The sequence below is a fragment of the Halichoerus grypus genome, chromosome 3 (genome assembly GCF_964656455.1).
Source record: "Halichoerus grypus chromosome 3, mHalGry1.hap1.1, whole genome shotgun sequence".
In the NCBI taxonomy this organism is placed as follows: Eukaryota; Metazoa; Chordata; class Mammalia; order Carnivora; family Phocidae; genus Halichoerus; species Halichoerus grypus.
Genome location: NC_135714.1, coordinates 40569256 through 40588081, shown reverse-complemented (window position 1 = coordinate 40588081; position 18826 = coordinate 40569256). Strand labels below are relative to the sequence as shown.

Here is an 18826-nt window from a genome sequence, read left to right as displayed (position 1 = left end):
GCAGGGAGTCTGCTTCTCCCTCTGCCCCTGCCCCCCAATCATGTTCTCTTGCATGCTCTCTTTCTCTTTCTCAAATAAATAGTCTTTAAAAAAAAAAAAAAAAAAAAGATATTATCTCTCTCTCTTCCTCTGTCCATCCCCCCTAAAGAAGTATCCTCAGCAGAAACCAAAGATAATCCTATCTAATATAGTCTGAAAGCATTCATGTCAACATTATTAAATTCTGTGTTATTTTCTTCATCTATTAGCTTTACTGAAGATACATTACATCTCATTGTTTTAAATTTGAATTCCTTTTTTCATGAGTGAATAGTTTTACTTCATATGTGTATAACCCATGGATGACATATTTTTCTCCAGAGAGAACTTACTTCTGGTTCTGTCAGGCAGTTAGACTCAGGGCATTCACCATAATCACATCAGGGCTTGAACTGATTTGGAGCTGAGCTTTTGTCCTGTGAGTACTGGTCTATTTCTAGCTCATCCTTACTTGTAAATCCTTCTAGATTCACAGAGTCCCAACCATAAGTCTGGGGGTTTACCAGAGCCCATCCTCCTTGGCAGACTCTAAACTCAGATTTTGTCACCCCATCCCAGTGAGACCTTCAAAAGATTTTCTGAGACCCTCAGTCTCAGCTTTCACTTTCCAAGTGGACTATTTCCTGAAGGGAACACGTGGCCTCAAATACTAGCTCATCTCTCTTGGCTTCTTTCTTCTTCTAGATCTTTGCCCAACAAAAATGTTCACACAGATTCTAAAAATATTTTGCCTAACTTTTTAAGCTATCCTTATGAGGAGGTTGTCCAAGACAGCCACTGTAGGAAGCAAACCTCATATGCTATCCACAGACTTCCCAAGAATGTCACCAACTTAGAATGAGAATTGGTCTTATTTCCCAGGGCCTTTGGTCCCTCCATATTATGGAAGATTTTATAGCTAACTTTTACATTAATTGTTGCACCTGATGGTTTTTCTCAAGTTTTCTGAAAACATAGGCCATTATGGCACATTCTCTGCTCTTGCCCCATTGCCTCAAAGAGACCCCAAGTTCAGCGTAAGGAACTCATGAAGGTGGAAAAGGGTTATCTAGTGTAATATACATGTCCTCCTCTACTCCAGCCATCACTTTTGTTTTTGATGAGGGTTGTGATTTCTTCCACTTTGCCTGGCATATGGGTAACGACAAGGGTTAAGCTAATGGGATAGTTGGGACAAAGTGAGACGCTGAGTGGACCCTATCCACCACCATGACATGGGTCTTTATGTAAGAATAAAACTATCAACTCTCCCTTTGTTTCCTAATATGTCCACAGAGCATTCTGGCTGGTCTCCTACAATCACAAACACCAATGGCCAGGCTTCTCAAGGACTCTCCGGCTCTTACGTGAGGTGTCATTTAGCTTTCTCACCAAATAGGAGATACACTTGGAAAGTGACAGGAGTTACCCAGCTATCACTTGATTTCTCATATTCAGGGAACCTTCAGAATATGTTTTCCAACCCTTCTATTTGACTATCACATTGAGGTAGAGCCTCCCATCTTTTGATGGACCTGATAGTAGGACCACCTAGGTCTATGAAATTATTCCACCTAGTCTCCCAAACTAGGGTTTGGGGAGTACAGGGTTTGGAAAACGATGGGGAAAGTCAACTTCTGCTTCTTCTTTATCTATTTCTTGAATGTGTTGCCATGCCAATGATGTTACAGTCCTGGAGTAAGGCCCACCCAGATCCATTCTTCAGCTTCCTCCCACTCACCAGCAGTTCCATTTCTAGATTGCTCTTCACAGGAGTGATTATCTCCTGCCTAATTAGACTCTTGGTCTCCTACACTTCCATCCCCCAGAACATCCTTCAAGATCTCCTGTATGTCAGGTGGGAATCTAGCCCTGGAGAGGGCCCACAGGAAGAAACTAGAACACCACTGCGTGAGTCCTCTTTACCTAAGTGGTCATAAATTGTCCTTCTACCTTAGCAGCTCACTCTCTGTAGGGCTTACTGTGTTCTTGGAAAACTTTGACCTCCTCTGATGTTCCAAATTAGTAGGGAGCAGTCTGATATTCCTCATATTGCAACTCAGACACAGTGTGCTCCCTTGTCCCACTTTTGCTTTTAATCCACTAGATAACCCACTCCAGTATCCCAGAATAATCACACAAATGTCATCATCCATTGTGCCTGCAGCTCGAAAGCCACAGAAAGCCACTGGCTGGATGGCACCACTCCAGTAACTTAGGAACTTAGTCTTTCTCTGCTACTTTCTTACACATGAGGTCATTCTGCCCAAGTCTGTTAACCATTTACAGGGACAGGGCTGACCACAGCCTGGTCTGGATTTGAAGACTAGTAGGAATGGCGTCTCAACTCAACTATGGAAACTTCCACTTTGTTTCACCATCTCTTCACCCAGAAAATGATGCAAAGTATATGTAAGCATTCAAGGATACATGATAGTTCAAACCACTGGACATGGCTTCACTGGGTTTCCCTTATTTTTCAAAAGGCATCTCCAGAGATGGGTGGTCTCTGCAGTCTGGAAAAAGAGAGGAGTTTCCCGGGTCAGAGGAGCCCAAAGCCCAAGTCCTGCTGTCTTTTATCCCAATTTTGGTGGGGGGCTGGAGCCTGTCAGCCATGTCACCTAGACCTAATGTCGACATCCTGGAACCACAACTTCTTGCTATGCCACAGCTACATAGCCTAGTCTTATTTTTATTTCTCTTGGGACAATGAAACTTATTCTTTCATCATCTTTTCTCATTCTCCTCAGGGGCTCTTCCACACTTCTATCTCTCTCCTTGAACCTCCTACCTCTCCCTTCTCTCAGTAGAAATCTTTGAATCAGTCCCTGAGAAAACCAAGGCCATAAGGTAAGACCTCTCAACTACCTCCTACTCATTAACAGACATCTCCCCTCTTGTCTCAGGGGAAAACTGGTCCCTTGCCCTAAACTTCCACTTGGCTGGAGGGTCCTTACTCCTGCTTCCTTCAGTCCCTCATTCCACCACCATCTCCTTTCTGCCCTTTATCTTGAAGATGAAAAGTTCCGATACTCCACTTCAAGAAAGGAAGGAAAAGCAACAGGTTCATTGGCCATAGTAACATGTCATTGATCGATGATAGCTTTGTATCATCAGTACCTATGTATGATATTGTGATTGATGGTAAGAAAGATATATTTGGTCTTGGTCCCAGATCCTGGCACAGTTCCTAAATCCCTTAGAAATTCCCTAAGTGATGAGAGAATTAAGATGCTCTTTGTGATGTTAATGAGGTGACTTTTAGAAAGTCCCTAGGTAACCTGAGGATAGGGCTGGCTACCTGGGGAACCAACCCTGTGATGCCTTTGAAAGCCAGCCCCACACTTCTGAGTTGGCCAATCAGCAATATTCTTACTCCAGTGACCTCAACTCCATGGCTGAAGTGCAACCAACCCATACATTCCTATTCCGAAAAATCGGCCAATCCCTGAAATCCATGTTTCCCCAGAACTCGATAAAACTAGCAGAAAAGGGGCACCAGTAAGTCCATCAGAGGCCCAAGCAGCACGCATAGGGCTCACACGCCTCACCCCTCCTCGCTGCAACCTTTTCTCTATACCATGTGGCCCCCTACCAAACTGCTGGAGGTGGAGACATCGCCTCCTCTCTCTCTCCCACCTTCCAGCCATGTGACTTGGCACAAGTTACGTAAACGTTCTGAACCTCAATTTCTTCTGTATGATTCCCATGGTTGTTGAAAGGTGTCTCAGGAGACCAGTGTAAAACACACTACCTCACTGGCCGCCTTCTCTTCTGAAAGGAGCCAAATAATGTCAGTAAGCCACCAACTGGCCTTCCTGTCTACATCCCTTGAATCCATTACAGTTTGCTGGCAATCAACTCTCAAAACAAAATCCATGAGTACACACATGACATGAGTGTATAAAGTAGCTGAGATGATTGTGTTGAACCAGAAAGTCTGATTTCTTTTCTTGTTCACTGTCATGGGTCTGTCACCCGCAATGTCATCTCATTGTGGTCAGAATTCAAAAAGCACTTGGCCTCAAAGACCCATAAAAGCCTGCTCCTTTATACCCCCACATTTCCATGCTGGAGCAAGAAGGACATGGTTGCAGGTGCCTTCTAGCTACTTACTCTTTTCACAGGGAGGGTGGCGGTGGGGTAGGGGGCAGACCTAAGTCATGCGACTGCTTAGCTGCAAAGATTTTGACAATCGGACGGCACAGAAAAACATGCTGTATGGAGGCTGGATCGATTCTGAGCAAATGGGGAGAGCACATGGTCTCTGCTAGCCCGCAAGCTCTCCCTGCACCTGAGATTGGGGTCTCTGGAAATTTGTCGGTAGGCGAACTCCCTGTTTTCCGAGCACTGTCCACACCGTGGCCCTGCTTGCTTCATCGCTCCCCCTGGAGGTTTTCCTCCCCTAAATCTCTCTGCCACACTGTCTGACCCTTCTCGCCTCCCAGCACCTCGGCTTCCCACTCCCCTTGCAGAACCTTGGGGGTCTTCCTCCCATGGGTGTCCTCCCTTATACGAAAATGCCTAGTGGCTGGGCCTGGGGAAGGATACTCCTGGAAGCCTGACCTCCGGTCTCCCTCCTGTGGGGAGCGGGCTGCGGTGCTCTGCACCCGTTACTTCCATCCGGTCTCCAGAGGACGGCAGAGGGGTCCACCCTCCAGGAGAGGGAAGAGAGCATCTCTCACTTGCTAGAACTCTCACACTATGTGAGAGTTTTCAACTATAGTCGGACATCCCCAGAGTGAACTTTGGGGATCTGGGAAGCCAGTCCTCCACCAAGGAACATGCTTGATGTAGCTGCCTCAATACATTCCATATCCTTTTTCATGAGAGATTTCTTCTGTCGGCATTTTTTCATCAATTATATTGCTATCTCTTGATGACAACCACAAACTCCCCCGTCCTGAAAAGCCCAACCTCTCTGTTGCCCCTATATGCTATCCTTGTGTACACTGCTAGATTCCCCTGAGAGTCGTCCCATGCCGAGTCCCCATCTATCCCTATAATGCCCTACTCTCCAGAGGAACTCTTGGCACCAACCGAGTGTCTTTCTGGTCTACCACTTATTTATCAGTGGCTGATGCCACTTACACCCAATGGGCACAAGACCCCCATGCCCAGAGGTCTTTCCAAATTTTTTTCAATCTGTTGATTTTCTATTTATCCCAGTCCCCACTCTGCACACTTGTAAATTTTAATGCCTGTGTTCCCAATTTCACATAAGAGTTGTGCCTAACGTACAACTGAAGTTCGTTGATACAGTGATCATACTGCAGATCTGAAAATCAAGCTCGATGGGAGGAATAAAGGAGGAGTAAGAATTCGAGGTATTTATGAGCACTCTGAGACATGCAGAATAGGGTGCTAAAAGGCATGTATTATTCTGTTGGGATTATCTGTGATGGGGTCATAACTCTTGTCCAAGTCCCACTCTCAAGAAGGTGTCGGCAGCAGCCCCCACGGGTAATGAAGCCAAAATAAATAATAAGCAAGTAGACACAAAATGGAGTGGCTTTTTTTAAGAGAGGGAGGGAGAGAGAGAAGTGAGGAGGGGCAGAGGGAGAGAAGTTAAGCAGGTTCCATGCCCAGGACGGAGCCCGCTGTGGGGCTCAATCTCACGACCCTGAGATCATGACCTGAGCCAAGATCAAGAGTTGGACGCTTAACCAACTGAGCCACTCAGGCGCCCCAAAATGCAGTGGCTTTTAATATACTATGGAAATTTGGCCACAACTTTGTGGTTAGTTCACTGGTTGTGAGTACAGCTGCAGCTCTCCTCATCATTACATTTATCCCAAGATTTCTAGAGAACACTAGTTTGAATTTCAGATATTCAAATTTAGGCAATTCTGAGATGCCTCTGCTAGAAAGTGCCAGAGGTAAAAAAAAAAAAAAAAAAAAAAAAAACCCTTCCCTCAGCTTACTTTCTTATTGCCCTGGTTCTTCACAACCCACATGCTTCAGAGAGTGATTGCAAAGGAATTTTTTTCTAGAAGACTGAATACATTTCTTCAGAAGAGATTACATTTTAAATGATGTTTTAAAAAATTTCCATTTAATTACTATAGACAATTTATGTTTTTCAGTTTCCAATTATTATTCTCAGCATAGCCTACTTACTCACTCACTATAATTTCTAAGCAAGTACTTGTACACACGGGACGGTTTTATTTTTTGTTATGGCAATTGAAGATAAACATTAGGAACAAATTCTGGTGGGAAATAAACCAAACTATTTTCTGTTGAATGTGCCAAAAGTGGTGAACATTCTCTATTTTGGATTACCTTCTGCCCTACGAGCGTAGGTCAGTAGACAGGGCCAGAAGGCTTATGTATTATTTCCTCATGTGTTAGGTTTTTCCCCTTTCTAGCTGTAACCAAGTTTCACAGGCAATTCTTTTCTGAAGGGATCCCAGCAGCTTTTCTCTCGTCTCCTGCCTCGAAGTTATTCTTCACACGAAGATATGGGGATAACGTTCAAGCAAGTCATACAGATGACGTGGTGCACGTTGCACCGGGGAGAGCATGTCCTGCCTCCCTGTGGGTTCAAACAAATCGAGAAAGGTGCTGTCCAGAAGTAGCTAACTCTCCTCCTCACTCTTCTAGCCCCAGGGCGGCCTCCGTGATCTTCCATCTTTTCCGGTGGGTAATGTTTTCCATTTTTCAGTTCACTTTCCTCTTTGTCCCATTATTTCAAAGAGCTGTCTTGAAAAACGCCCTTCCTTTGGAGCAAGCTTCCTGTAACCTCTTCCCTCCATTGGCCTGCCTGCAATGCCTCTCAAGCTGTGTGTGTGTGCGCGTGCGTGCGTGTGTGTAGCAGGCATTGGTGATCTATTCTCTCCCCAGTCTATCCTGTTTGTTACACCGCTGGAGAGCTCTATTTCAACTCTTGTGAATTTTTATGTGGACTAGTATTGCCCGGAGAAACCCACCTCGTGTTCCTATTTTGTAGCGCTGGATGAAGTGCCTCGTGAATTCCTGCTCTTTGCTGTAGCCCAGGTTGGGTCCCCTGTCCTACCACTGGCCATCTCTCATTGCTTGCCATCCATATAGAATTAAGCTTTTTCTTTATCTCCACCTACCATCTTTGTAGGCTTCTGCAAGAGTATTTTGAGTTGATCCCAGCTTCGGTCCAAATTACAGTGGAAAGACCATCTACATCACCAATTTAAACTGGGTACCTGGAGATTCTGTGTTTTAGGAATCTTGTCTTCTGCCTCCTGTCTTACTTTCAAGCTTCTCGGGGTCTTGAAGTCTGGTCGGTCCTTGTGGGTTCTCTAATCTTTATGTGAGGTTTCTCGGGTCCTGCCAATTCCCTGCCCAGCACGAACTTGTGACTTGCTTCCTTCCACATGCATTTTCTGGGCACCCACTCCGTGCCAGAGATCCTGCCATCAGCGACAATTCAGAGAGTGGTAACCAGGGCTGATACGCGCTAGAGACTAACTGGATGATGCTGGAGGCAGTAAAAGTGGGCATTTCTGCCTGGCGCCGACACATCGCAAGCACTCAATTGTTAGCTCAGTGTTTTAGAAATACACAGCATATGGTTGTATATATTTTTAACTCACTGTCTGGCTGAGGAGTGTTTGTACTATATCTGGAACTGTTCCAGATTAAAAGAGATTAAAGAGGCAGGACAGCTAGGTACAGTGCTTTTCCCCGGATTATGAATAAAATTGCTATTAAGGCCAATATTGGTACAAATAGAGAGATTTTAATCTAGACTGTATATTAGGTAATAGAATTGTATCAATGTTAAATTTCTTGAGTGTGAGCATTGTATTGGGGTTATAAAAATGTCTTTGTTTCAAAATACTAGGTATGAAGCATCATAATGTAATTTACTTTCAGTTCAGGAAAAAAGCGTATCCACAGAGAGAAGTGTACGTATGTACACACACGCACACACGCACACAGGTGCACACGCACTCAGAGTGGCACAGAAAAGGTGGCAAAATGTTGACAAGCAGAAAATCTAGGTGATAGGTACATAGATGGGTTGAAGTTCATTATATTATTCCTGCATTTTTTTTTTCTGTAGCTTTGAAATTCCCCAATAGAGAGAGTTCGGCGGCGGGGGGGGGGGGGGGGGGGGTTGGGGGGGGAGGGACAAAAAAGTAAAAGAGAAAATACTTTAAAACTACCTTAAGTGGTTTTTGAAGCAAAATCCCAAGAAGAGAAGAAAGAATTCACAAATCAGTTCTGAAACCAAACACAAATACTTTTTATTTATGGGATATCATTTTACATCAATTCCATTAAAACCTAAAACCAGTTTGCTGCACTCAAGTTAGGTGGCATAACAGTGTTTTAGTTAAGCTGGAGTCACGGGACTTGCACATGTCTATGGATGGAATGCAGCTACTGACGACACGAGGCGTTCACAGTTACAGGTTGGCTGTTGTCCATTTAACAGGAACCCCCAGGGGAAAAGATCTTATGATAAAAAGCAACCCACGTTTTGGTCTCATTTACAGACACCCAACATTTAGCTGGTCAATGAATTCTATACATTTATTATACAACATATGAAAGAATAAAAGATAAGGCTTACAGAGGTATTTTAGCAGTTGTAAGAAAAAAAACCAAGGGCACAAACTAACTTGGAAAGCTTTCTGTAGAAACTTCAAAAGCACTGTTGAAATGGAGACGGAGAGGCAACAGATGTGTGTTGTTACAGGAGCAGCTAGAGGTTTGTCTAGTCAGATTTGTGAAAACTTAATTTGGAGTTCATGCTTCGAAAAAGCTGCATGTAACATTACAGTGGGTGTTTACGGCAAATCAAATCACGAAATTTGACCTACCAGTAAACACCAAAATGTTGTATTCCATGATGACACAGTATTGCGATGTGTAGTTCAAGACACAGTGGGAAGACAGAAAGGGTGTAGACAGGTAAGAAAGAAAAACCAGAGGAAGGCACCCTAATTTCTTTAACATTAGCCAGTAAGTAAGTGTCTGATGACTGCTCAATTTTATGTAACTTAGGGACATTTTTAAGAGAAAAGTATCTTATTACACGTTTGGCCCCTTTTCCTCTCCCTAAAAATAACTGCATAAAATCAAGAACCAAGGGCAAGCACTCCACAGTCATGGAGGTTTATTTTTCCAGGGAGCTCAAAAATTATTTGGAGTCTTCTAAATATACAAGATTACCATCACTTTGGAATATTCACTTTCCATATTCTAGATCACGAATAGGTTTTCCTTGGGTTTTTCCCCTTATCATCAAAATGTTCACTGTGGCTGAAATGTAACATCTCCCTGTAACAATCCCTTTATGTTACGATTAACTGTGCTTAGTGTTTCAAAACATTCTCCAGTTCCTAACCATAACTTTTAAAATAATTTCATCTATGATTTATATTTGTTTAAACAAAACTAGAGTTGATCGAATCTAAGAACAGTTGCCCTTAAAGTGTGATTTTTTCTTTTTTAACTTTACGGGATGGGATACTTCTGAAAACAAATCAAGTTCTTCACAAATGCACACCTGCCTCTGGCCCATTGCCACTGGAATACGAGGCACCTGTTGGGATGGAACCCCTTGCAACACATCGGTCCCAAGAGCTGTGCTTGCCATCAACATCTTCTATTCTCTTCGGATATTAACTTGTGCAAACTGGTATGAAGTTGTAAGGTAGAGGTGAGTCTACCATTCCTAAGCAAGGAATGATTAAGTCTGCTTAATCACTACAGAGTTTTTCACACTTCTGGTTTATTTCACAGCAAACCAAACCTTTCTGTTTGGTAGAAAAAGGAAGTGATTTCATTCTACCATATCATGATTTTGTATATGCACACACACCGTATATACATACAAAATTTCTGTCTTTGGTGGTTCAGTTAGGGAAAAAATAATATGAAAATCTGAACACTGTTTGCAAAGAAACTGTGAAATAGTGGTCAGGAGTAGCATTGTCTGTGTGCTTTACTCATTTAATGCCATTTAAAGGTTCACATTTAGTCCAAAAGATTTTTTGGCCAGATTTTGCAATAACCCAAACCTCTTCCAATCATTATTCCATCATGGATCTTGCTCATACCTGCAGCATTCACCTGTTCAAATGCACCATTAGCTTTTTACTCGGTTTAAATCATTAGACTTTTATGTTTTCACAAAACTTTAGGGATTAAATTAGTCATTCAATAGCACCAGATAGTTGAGGGGAAAACATGTTATCTATACATTTCCTCAAGAAGGATAAGGCAAGGAAAAAAAAAAAAAAAAGACATAAAATACAAACCTAAAAATACCGTCCTGTTTACTCTTGTTTCCTCATCCACATAAATAATGGCTATCACCTTTCTGTACAAATTACTCGGGTAATGAATGACGAGTGGCCCCTCCAGGAAAGGTCCTACTGTGTGACAAAGTGAGCTCAATGCTGGTGGTTTCGTGTCCACTGCCTGCAATGGACATTCTGCCAGGAAAAGCCTAGCATGAAAGAAAGAAAACAAAACAAAACAAAACACCTCTCACTTATAGTATAGTTCTTTTTCCAAAAAACTAGAAGATTAGACACCACAAACGCTTAACTAAAAATCCAAACCACAACTAAAAGTGCTCTGCGGTTACAAATTGCCAGCGAACCATTAGGTTTCCACAGAGGAGGCAAAAATCAATGTTACTTAGAATGGCACGGGAAGCATCAGCAGACCCAACACTGACCAGGAGAAGGCAAAAGGGGGGGAAAAAAAAAAAACAGTAAAGGAAGTTTTCGAGTTTCAAACTCATTTAAAAAAGGTGCAATTTTAATTTGTTCATTTGTACCTATATTCAAACTACTACGGCTTTAACATCAGAGAATAAAAACCTACACCTTGCGTGGTGGAAATGATTTGTGGCACGGTACATGTCTGGATGTTCAAATAATTGTACCTTTCATCATTTAAAAACACTCTTATTTAAGTAAACCAAATTATATTTGGCATATGCCTCTGAAAAGTTCTGATTCCCACCTCCTTCCAAAAGTTGGCCTCTTAAAACAATGAGGTTAATTCTGGCAACATTTGCTTATGGTAACAGTTGTTCTCTCTTGTGTTCTGAAATGCTACGTTGGAGACCAAATAAAGTATAACTGGTTCATTTGAAAAAAGGGACTAGAAATATGCCACAAAAATTATTTTTACAATACAGTTTTGCAGAAATAATCTCTAGGTGAAGCTTTTTCTTTTTATACACATATACAAAATTTAAACAGCAATATACACATCATCACAGTGAGGACGTTGGCAAATTCACCAATCTGTAGTGTAAATACAAACTGCGAAGCAGCCTTCCAAGAGAACAATGCTACACAGCAAGCAGAGCTGGCCCATTCAACAGCAAACACCACGACGTCCCTGCAAAGGGGAGACAGTGCAAGAAAAGCAGCATGCGCTTCGATACAAACAGCAATTTATGGCTAATGGTTGACATATCTGTGGTAACAGTGACTCTCTCGCTGCTATGCATAAAGTCCTAGGACATCTGTTTGTCTTTATACCACTCCACAAACTCGTCCAACAAAACTGGCCCTGCAGAGAAACAGAAAACAAAGCGGCTAAGGCTCTTGCCAGTGAGGACGGTGTGCGGATGGACGGCGTCGGGCTGGGGCTGGGGCGGGGGCTGGGGCGGGGGGCGGGGCTGGGGCGGAGCGGGGCTGGGGCTGGGCTGGGGGCAGGGCTAGGGCGGAGCGGGGCTGGGGTGCGTGTGTGAGAGCGCCCAGCGCCCCGTACTTACACGCTCCATCTTCGTCGTAGTTGCTGAGGTCAAGGTTAATTGTCCTGCTAAACTCTAGCACATTGCACCACTGGTCTTTGTTAATAACTTTATATTTTGATTGCTGATGGAGGGAAAAGTAATATGAATTACTGACACTTACAATTAACAAATGGCACGGTTTCAACTGCTGTATGAATCAACTTAATAAAGTTCATGAAGGTTAACTCTTTCCATTTGAAGTATGTTAAGCACCAATCTAGGAGAAGGATGAGAGAGAGCAAGAGTAGAACTTAAGATGACAATTCCCATTAGAAAAATATTATGAGGGCTCAACACAAAATGACAAGCACATCAAAGAAACATGATTTTTATCCCTAGAAGTGAAATTTCTAGACTGCAAAAGCCCTTCTATTAAAAAAAAAAGAGAGAGAGAGAGATAATTAACCTACTTCATAGAGATCCTGCAAGAATTAAAAGAGGTAATTTATGTAAAGTACTTCATTCAGTGCTTGGCAGAAAGCAGGTGCTAAATAAAGAGTAGCTCCCATTAATAATCCCTGCCCTGATCAGCATGCTCACTGTCAAGTACACACAACAGGGAGTTACTCTCCAGGAACTTACTAAGGGCCACCAGCGGTCTCAGAACTAGGTGCTCTAGCCGTTGAAGAAAGTTACTGTTCTAATCATACTGATCATAAAAGTAATAAATTAGAAGACCCATGAAGTAGTTTTCCTTTTCCTCTCAGACAAGAAATATGCCATAGGTATTTTTTTTTAAAGTACACAATTCCTGTAAAAAAACTGAAAAATAAAGCCCAGATTCAACAGTTTTTAAATCCTACCCACTAAAAATCAGGAACACTGGGAAACAATACGAGTACGTAAAAAGCAGAGAGAGCTGAGCCCACGGTTTTGAGGACGCAAACACAAGAGAAGCTCAAATGAAAGGTTCCTGTGTCCTTTGAAAAGAAAAAAGCAAACTAATGTAAAAGAATAAAGCACAGACTACAAGTTTAACTTTCGAAGCAACTCAAAGCAAACATCAGTCATGGAAACAGTTGAAGATGCTCCTGGAATCGTGCAAAGTCAGACTTGCTTGTGGCAAGGCCTTTCAGCTAAAAAACTCCTTGCACTGGGGCTCAAATTCTGCTCCACTCTGAGAACAAGGACCTATTTCTACTCGTTTTCCAAAGAAAGCTAACATTTCACGGGATGGCCAGAGAAATGAAAACAGATCATTTGTAGACACGGACTGTCACGTCAACAAACGCTTCTTATAAGTAAAACTAGTTTTTAGACCCATCTTGAGGAGTCCTGGTTAGTAACGTTAAAAGCAATTTTTAATAACAGTCCTCAAAGAATCAGATCAGCTGAAAGTTTTTCTGGACCATTGCATAAAGTGAATTCTAAGAGATTATGACAAGAGTGAAGCTGGAGTCAGGGTAGGGCCCAGGCTTTTCTCAAAGACCCAGGACCCTCACTCATCCTTTTAGGCAAAGGGCACTTTTTAAGGGGTTTGGGTCCGCAGGGCAAGAAGGATGCCGTCTGTGACCAACCCAGGAGCTCAAACTCACATCTCAGATACTTCCAGGTCCTACAGTATCACACGGCATCAAAACCAGCTCCTGATAACCATCAGCTCAAAATGTTTGATCATTAATACTTACAGCAAACAAACCACAGTGGAGTCAAGCGCTGGATTTTTTTCTAATGCAAACAGAAAACAGAAACTGAGGGAGAGGCTGCAGGTGTGCCTACCACCTGGACTGACCTAGGTGCCCATATTCTTGGGGATAAGAGTAGATAACAATACAGGACAAACTTCTTTTAATAAGAAGGCAGATGGCTGTTTTTTAACCTTTGCTTCATAAAAGCGGAAATTCACCTATAGCCACACAAAAAAGTGAATCTTGTTTTACTACCGTTATACAGAGCAGGAAATCCTAACAGAGGTCAAGTTTTTCCAGTGGGGCAAGAGAGCGGAAAGGACAGAGCCGTGGCTGTCTCGGGTGCACCCACATGGGAAGTGATGCGGCACGTACACCCCCCCCCCAGACACACCCAGAGAAAACGGGGAACTGCTCACGGACAGCAATTACGTCACCATCACTCCTACAGGCAGAAAAGTACAACAAACAAAATTATGTGAAATGATTAAATAAAGTATACTTGGTAGTTCTAAGCAAGCAAACATACATTCCATAAAATAACAATTTGGTACCTCTAAGAATTGGTGAAAAACTGGAAAAAGGGGCCAGATTTTTCCTAATAACAGTCCCAACATGCACTTGGCAGTGTTTATGTCTAGGCTGCGCTGGTCCTTTTCCTGTTTAACAAACAAAAACAAGGATGAGCCAGATGCCCCCAAATAATAAATTCCAATAATCCAAATTTCTATTTCACTTCAACACAAAATTAGTAAACAGCTCATTTATCATACACCATAAAAGTAAAAACCCTGAACCAAGCCTGAGGTGGGGGGAGGGGAGGCGGTCAGACACAATGGAGGGCTTAATAGGTTCGGTGCTATATCAATTTACCGTGGGAAAGATTTACGTCAACTGAGTGATCGCCCTAATGCAAAATCAATTATTTATGTAGTCATGTATCTATGATTATTTCATGGGATAAAGAAAAATCTACAACTCAAGTCACTTGCTGTGACATTTATGATAATTATCCAAATCATAATTATTGACCCCAAAGCCCATAACTTAACTAAATGGAATTTAAAGGTTTCAATTTCCATGCTTAAGAATCAGGTTTCCTTAAGAAAAATCATTTTTCCAACAATTTTATTTCAATGGTAAGTGTTTTTCTTGAACCTAAAAATGTTGGAATTAAATTCAACTCCTAATAAATGCTGGGGCTCTGGAGATTCTGAGAGGATAAACTCATCCACCCACTGAGGGGAAAACAGTCTAACCTATTGCAGTCCTCCTTACCTTGGATTTATTAGATGTGGAATCTCTTAGCAGAACCCCTGACTAGTAGCCAAGTGAAAGACAACATTTTATAAGGAAACCAGAAAAGCAATATTACATAAACCTGAATATGGGCAGATTAAGTTCAAATTCACTTATATTTGCCATTAAGGATCCTACTTTCTCGTTCTCACCTTTCATACAAGTTTCCACTCCAGAACTACAAGCAGGCTGTCTCTAGGTAAAGGGGCAGAGGACCTGGGACCACAAGCAGTAACCTCACGTATCCAAAGCTAGTCTCCTTGTGGTATTTTAACTACAGTGGGAATGTGCAAAAGTACTTTTCGACAAAGGGAGCGAGTGCCTGGCTGTCCCACTTGGGGCGGACTCTCCACGTTCGTCACATTAAGGGATGATGCCGTGACCACCGCAGTCGGCCACGTACGCAGCCACTCGTTACCTCAAGGACTCTAACGCTGAAGTGCTCTTTAGTACACACAGAATTTCTGGCCATGACACTGGATTTAAAAGTGAAGGACTTGAACAATACAGCAAATGTGAGGGCCTCACTCAACAACAGCAAACAAAGTAGATGCAGATACAGGAAGATGTGCAACAGGTCTGTCTTCCGGTCCCAGTCGTAAAGCGTTAACGACCGTTCGCCGACAGACCCGGTCAGATGGCTCCAAGTCAGCCCTCTCCGTTACAGGCCACACAACTGAGTCTGATCATGGTGGAGGCCCAATTCCACAGGCCAATGCGAACAGGTGGGACCTCCTTTCCACGGCGTTCTCTGCCTGTCTCCTGGCCATGCACACGGTCTTGCTCAGGGCCGCAGGACTCACTCCCAGGGAGCGGAGGACAGTAGAAAAGGTGCTCCCGAGATTGCCCACCTTTGCCAACCACCTCATTGGTCTGCTGCACTTCAGGGGCTCAGACTTGGGTGAGGCACCGTGCAAGCAAAGGGAAAACTTCCTCGTACCCTGTGACACAGGTGTGGCACACAGCAACAGCACACCACACTATAAAGCAATCCACAAATAAATAAATAAATTAAACAACGAGTAAACTGTTGAAAACACACGCGGCACCACAGGACTGGGCCCAAAGTTCACTGGCTGAACAACCGCTCACGCAGCACGGGGCTGACGCCGCCGGCATCCTGCGGAAGCTTTCCCTCTGACGAGTTTGTGCTCACTCCCTACACCTGAAGTCGCTAGTCTGGCCCTGGTTACAGTCGTGCCTTCTTCCAACCTCAGTGCCTCTGTCCCCATCACAATGGACATACACTAAGGTGACAAAAAAAAAAAAAGATACAAAGGACCTGGACAGACTCTTTGCAACAATAGAATCATCTGACAAACTGATGGTCATGAAGGATTTCAATGCATGTGTTTGGCAGTGATGCCAAAACATGGAGGGAAGGCATCAGACTCACAGGACCGGAAGCTGAACCGCACTCACTGACTCCTGCTCTGCAAGGGTGCTAGCCGGCAGCTCGCAATCACTAACACCATCTTCTGCCTAGCAAATAAGAGAAAGACATTACGGATGCACGCACGGTCCCAACAGTGCCATCTCGCGGGTAACCAACATTGCCGGTGCGGGGACAGGACTAAGTGCAAATGACCGTGCCTGGAAACGCTCAAAATTCCTGGGAACAGCACAGTTGAGAGTTCCCACAGCACACATCTCCTAAACAGCGAAATTGGAGACACGCCCAGGGAGTTCTCGGACAATGATCCTAATGGCAGGCTCTGCAAAAGGGTTCCCCATCAAAAGTGAAATGAATCTTCTAGGATGCTCTGAGGCAGCCATCAACATCATGGGCAGTTAAAAAAAAAAAAAATCACCTTAACAAATTCAAGGAGTACAGCAAAGACATACAGAAGCTCCGTGAAAGAAATTAAATAGTACGCTGTCAACACCGACCCTATGACCCTCTGCTCCTGGAGCACCAAGGAGCAAAGGACTGATTTCTGCATCTCAAGGTCAGAATCTAAGCACAAAGGCCCTTGAGGCAGACTGTCAAGAGTCAATCAGCACCCCCCCGAAGGCCCATCAAGGTTAAAGGAGAAGAAATGAAACTTCCCTTCCTGCCTACTCCTGACCTGACCCAAGATGTGGAGGTATGTATTTCACGCACTTTCATTTTCTAGGATAACAACTTAAAAAACAATTTTACTTTTCAAGTAATAATAGGAACTGAACAGGTTCTATACACCAAAGAAACACTAACTCCCTACAATACACAACTAGATTCTGCCTTGCTGTCTTCCTTAAACACAGATTTTAAAAGAGCAGTTACAGATGAATCAGGCCTCTTAGTGTGGCAGCCGTAAAACCAAAGGAATGTACTCTGATGATTTGAGGAAGTTATGTGTTGTATATGGAATAAATGCATTCCTCAAGCTAAAGTCTAACAACAGCTAATGCAGAAAGTGATGAAATTTTATTAAAGTCTGATCTAAAGTTCTAATATCTAATTATCTATCTATCTAAAATACCTTTGTTTATGTAAGACTGTTCCCGTATAAGTCTTCTTGTAAAATGTGAAAATTAAGCATTTTTTTTCTTAAATGGCTCAAATGACTTAACAATAACAGAAACAAAGCAATTTAAATATGTAAATATGGTATTACAAAATGTATCTTTCAACACATAGGTATCCAGATATGTTGTATCAGAGGTCCCCAACTGTTCCAGATGATCTATTTCCAATTTTCACAAAGTGTTAACAGCTTAAAACTTGTATGTGAAAAGAGGAACGCTGAATTATTAAAATTCTAAGAAGAAAACCTTCAAAAAATCCCTAATATTTTTAAGAGAGGCTACATGAACTCAAGAAACAATATACGTAACCACAATTCACAAACATAAATGGCCAAATCGGAAGTTGGTATATGAAATCAAAAGGCCTAAACTGAAGACCTATGATACACGTCCTGCAATTCTTATTTGACACCACAGGGATTACAAAAAATAAAGAGAAAATGCAGTCCTCCTTAACACAGCTACCTAAGAAAACAAATGCAAGGTAAAGATAGCGCTAAAGAACTCGAATTTTAATATGGTTCAGTTTATAAAACTGAAAATACAATTAAATTAGTTTTTTGAGTGGGAGTCAGTTTCTTTAAATGCACATTAAAAACAAGCAAAAAGTCAAAAAACCCAAGAGTGCCCTCCCATTGGGAAAAATGAAATAATTTTGCTCTTAGAACTTACCCAGCATTCATTTATAGATAACAATGTTTGCAAGACAATTATTTAATTAAGCTAAACTACTGACACTTCCTTTAAAATAAAAGAAAAACTCTGCCAACAGGCAGTCTTTCCTTGTCATTTTATTTGGCAGAGATTCTATTACTGTAAGCACTACTCTTGGAAAACAAGTCATTATTTGAAACTTGAGGTTTGCAGACAACTTAAATAATGTCAATGTAGAATAATTCAACAACTACTCCTAATTCTATGGGTAACTTTTATGGAGAAACTTCATCTGCACCAAAAACTGAGGTGCCTTAAACTCATTTAATACAACAACTCTGTCAGGACAGGCATTATTATAACCCCCACTTTATAAATAAGGAAACTGAGGCATGGGGAGCTAAGTGACAGTCATCAAGTCATAGAGCTGGGACTTGAACCAGGTAGTCAAGCCCAAGCCTGAGCTCTTCACTGAGTCCCACAGGACTTCCCTGAGTATGAACGAGGGGAGAGAAGCCCAAATACTCAGAGGCACAGAAGTCCACTTAGCTTTACGAAGAGCTGCTCAGCAAACGTGTGTGACCCAACCACCAAAGAGTAATCTTAAAGATAAAACGGACAAGATGTTCAGGGTAACGGACCTGGGGTTAGCGGACTACCCTTTCTTCCTACTTTTGTCCTGGCCCAGGACCACCTTCTGTTTTCTTCCTAATTCACAAAGAAAACAGGAGAAAAAAAGTGGAGGGAGGGTGGGTGGGTGTGTGTTTGGGGGGGGGGGCGTGCGGAGAGGGAAACTAGACAGTTCTGTCGCTTAAGTGGACGTGAGAAGCAGAAGCGGCTCCAATGATGGCAACAGACTCTCACAGGTTAGAGTCAGGCCCAATTCTCCGCCAACATGGGTTGCTGAACAAGGCCTGGAAAATTTTCCTTAGATTCTACGAAGAACACTCATCGTCATTTCTGGTTT

General features: G+C 42.7%; 1 protein-coding gene across 5 annotated transcripts in view; it reads right to left on the bottom strand.

The window, feature by feature from the left end:
• Positions 1 to 8221: 8221 nt before the first annotated feature.
• The window catches only part of DCUN1D4 (defective in cullin neddylation 1 domain containing 4), a 69448-nt gene continuing 58843 nt past the window's right edge, over positions 8222 to 18826 (bottom strand). For 3 of the 5 annotated variants that reach the window (XM_036093052.2, XM_036093054.2, XM_036093055.2), the window contains exons 9-12: positions 16117 to 16176; positions 13950 to 14054; positions 11747 to 11849; positions 8222 to 11541 (exon numbers count right to left, since the gene is read on the bottom strand). In XM_036093052.2, coding sequence (XP_035948945.1) covers positions 11486 to 11541; positions 11747 to 11849; positions 13950 to 14054; positions 16117 to 16176 — 324 coding nt within the window. In that variant the 3' untranslated portion in view covers positions 8222 to 11485. Of the gene's footprint in view, positions 11542 to 11746; positions 11850 to 13949; positions 14055 to 16090; positions 16177 to 18826 lie in introns of those variants that run through there. The other 2 variants (XR_004917630.2, XM_036093053.2) reach the window with 2 other exon arrangements.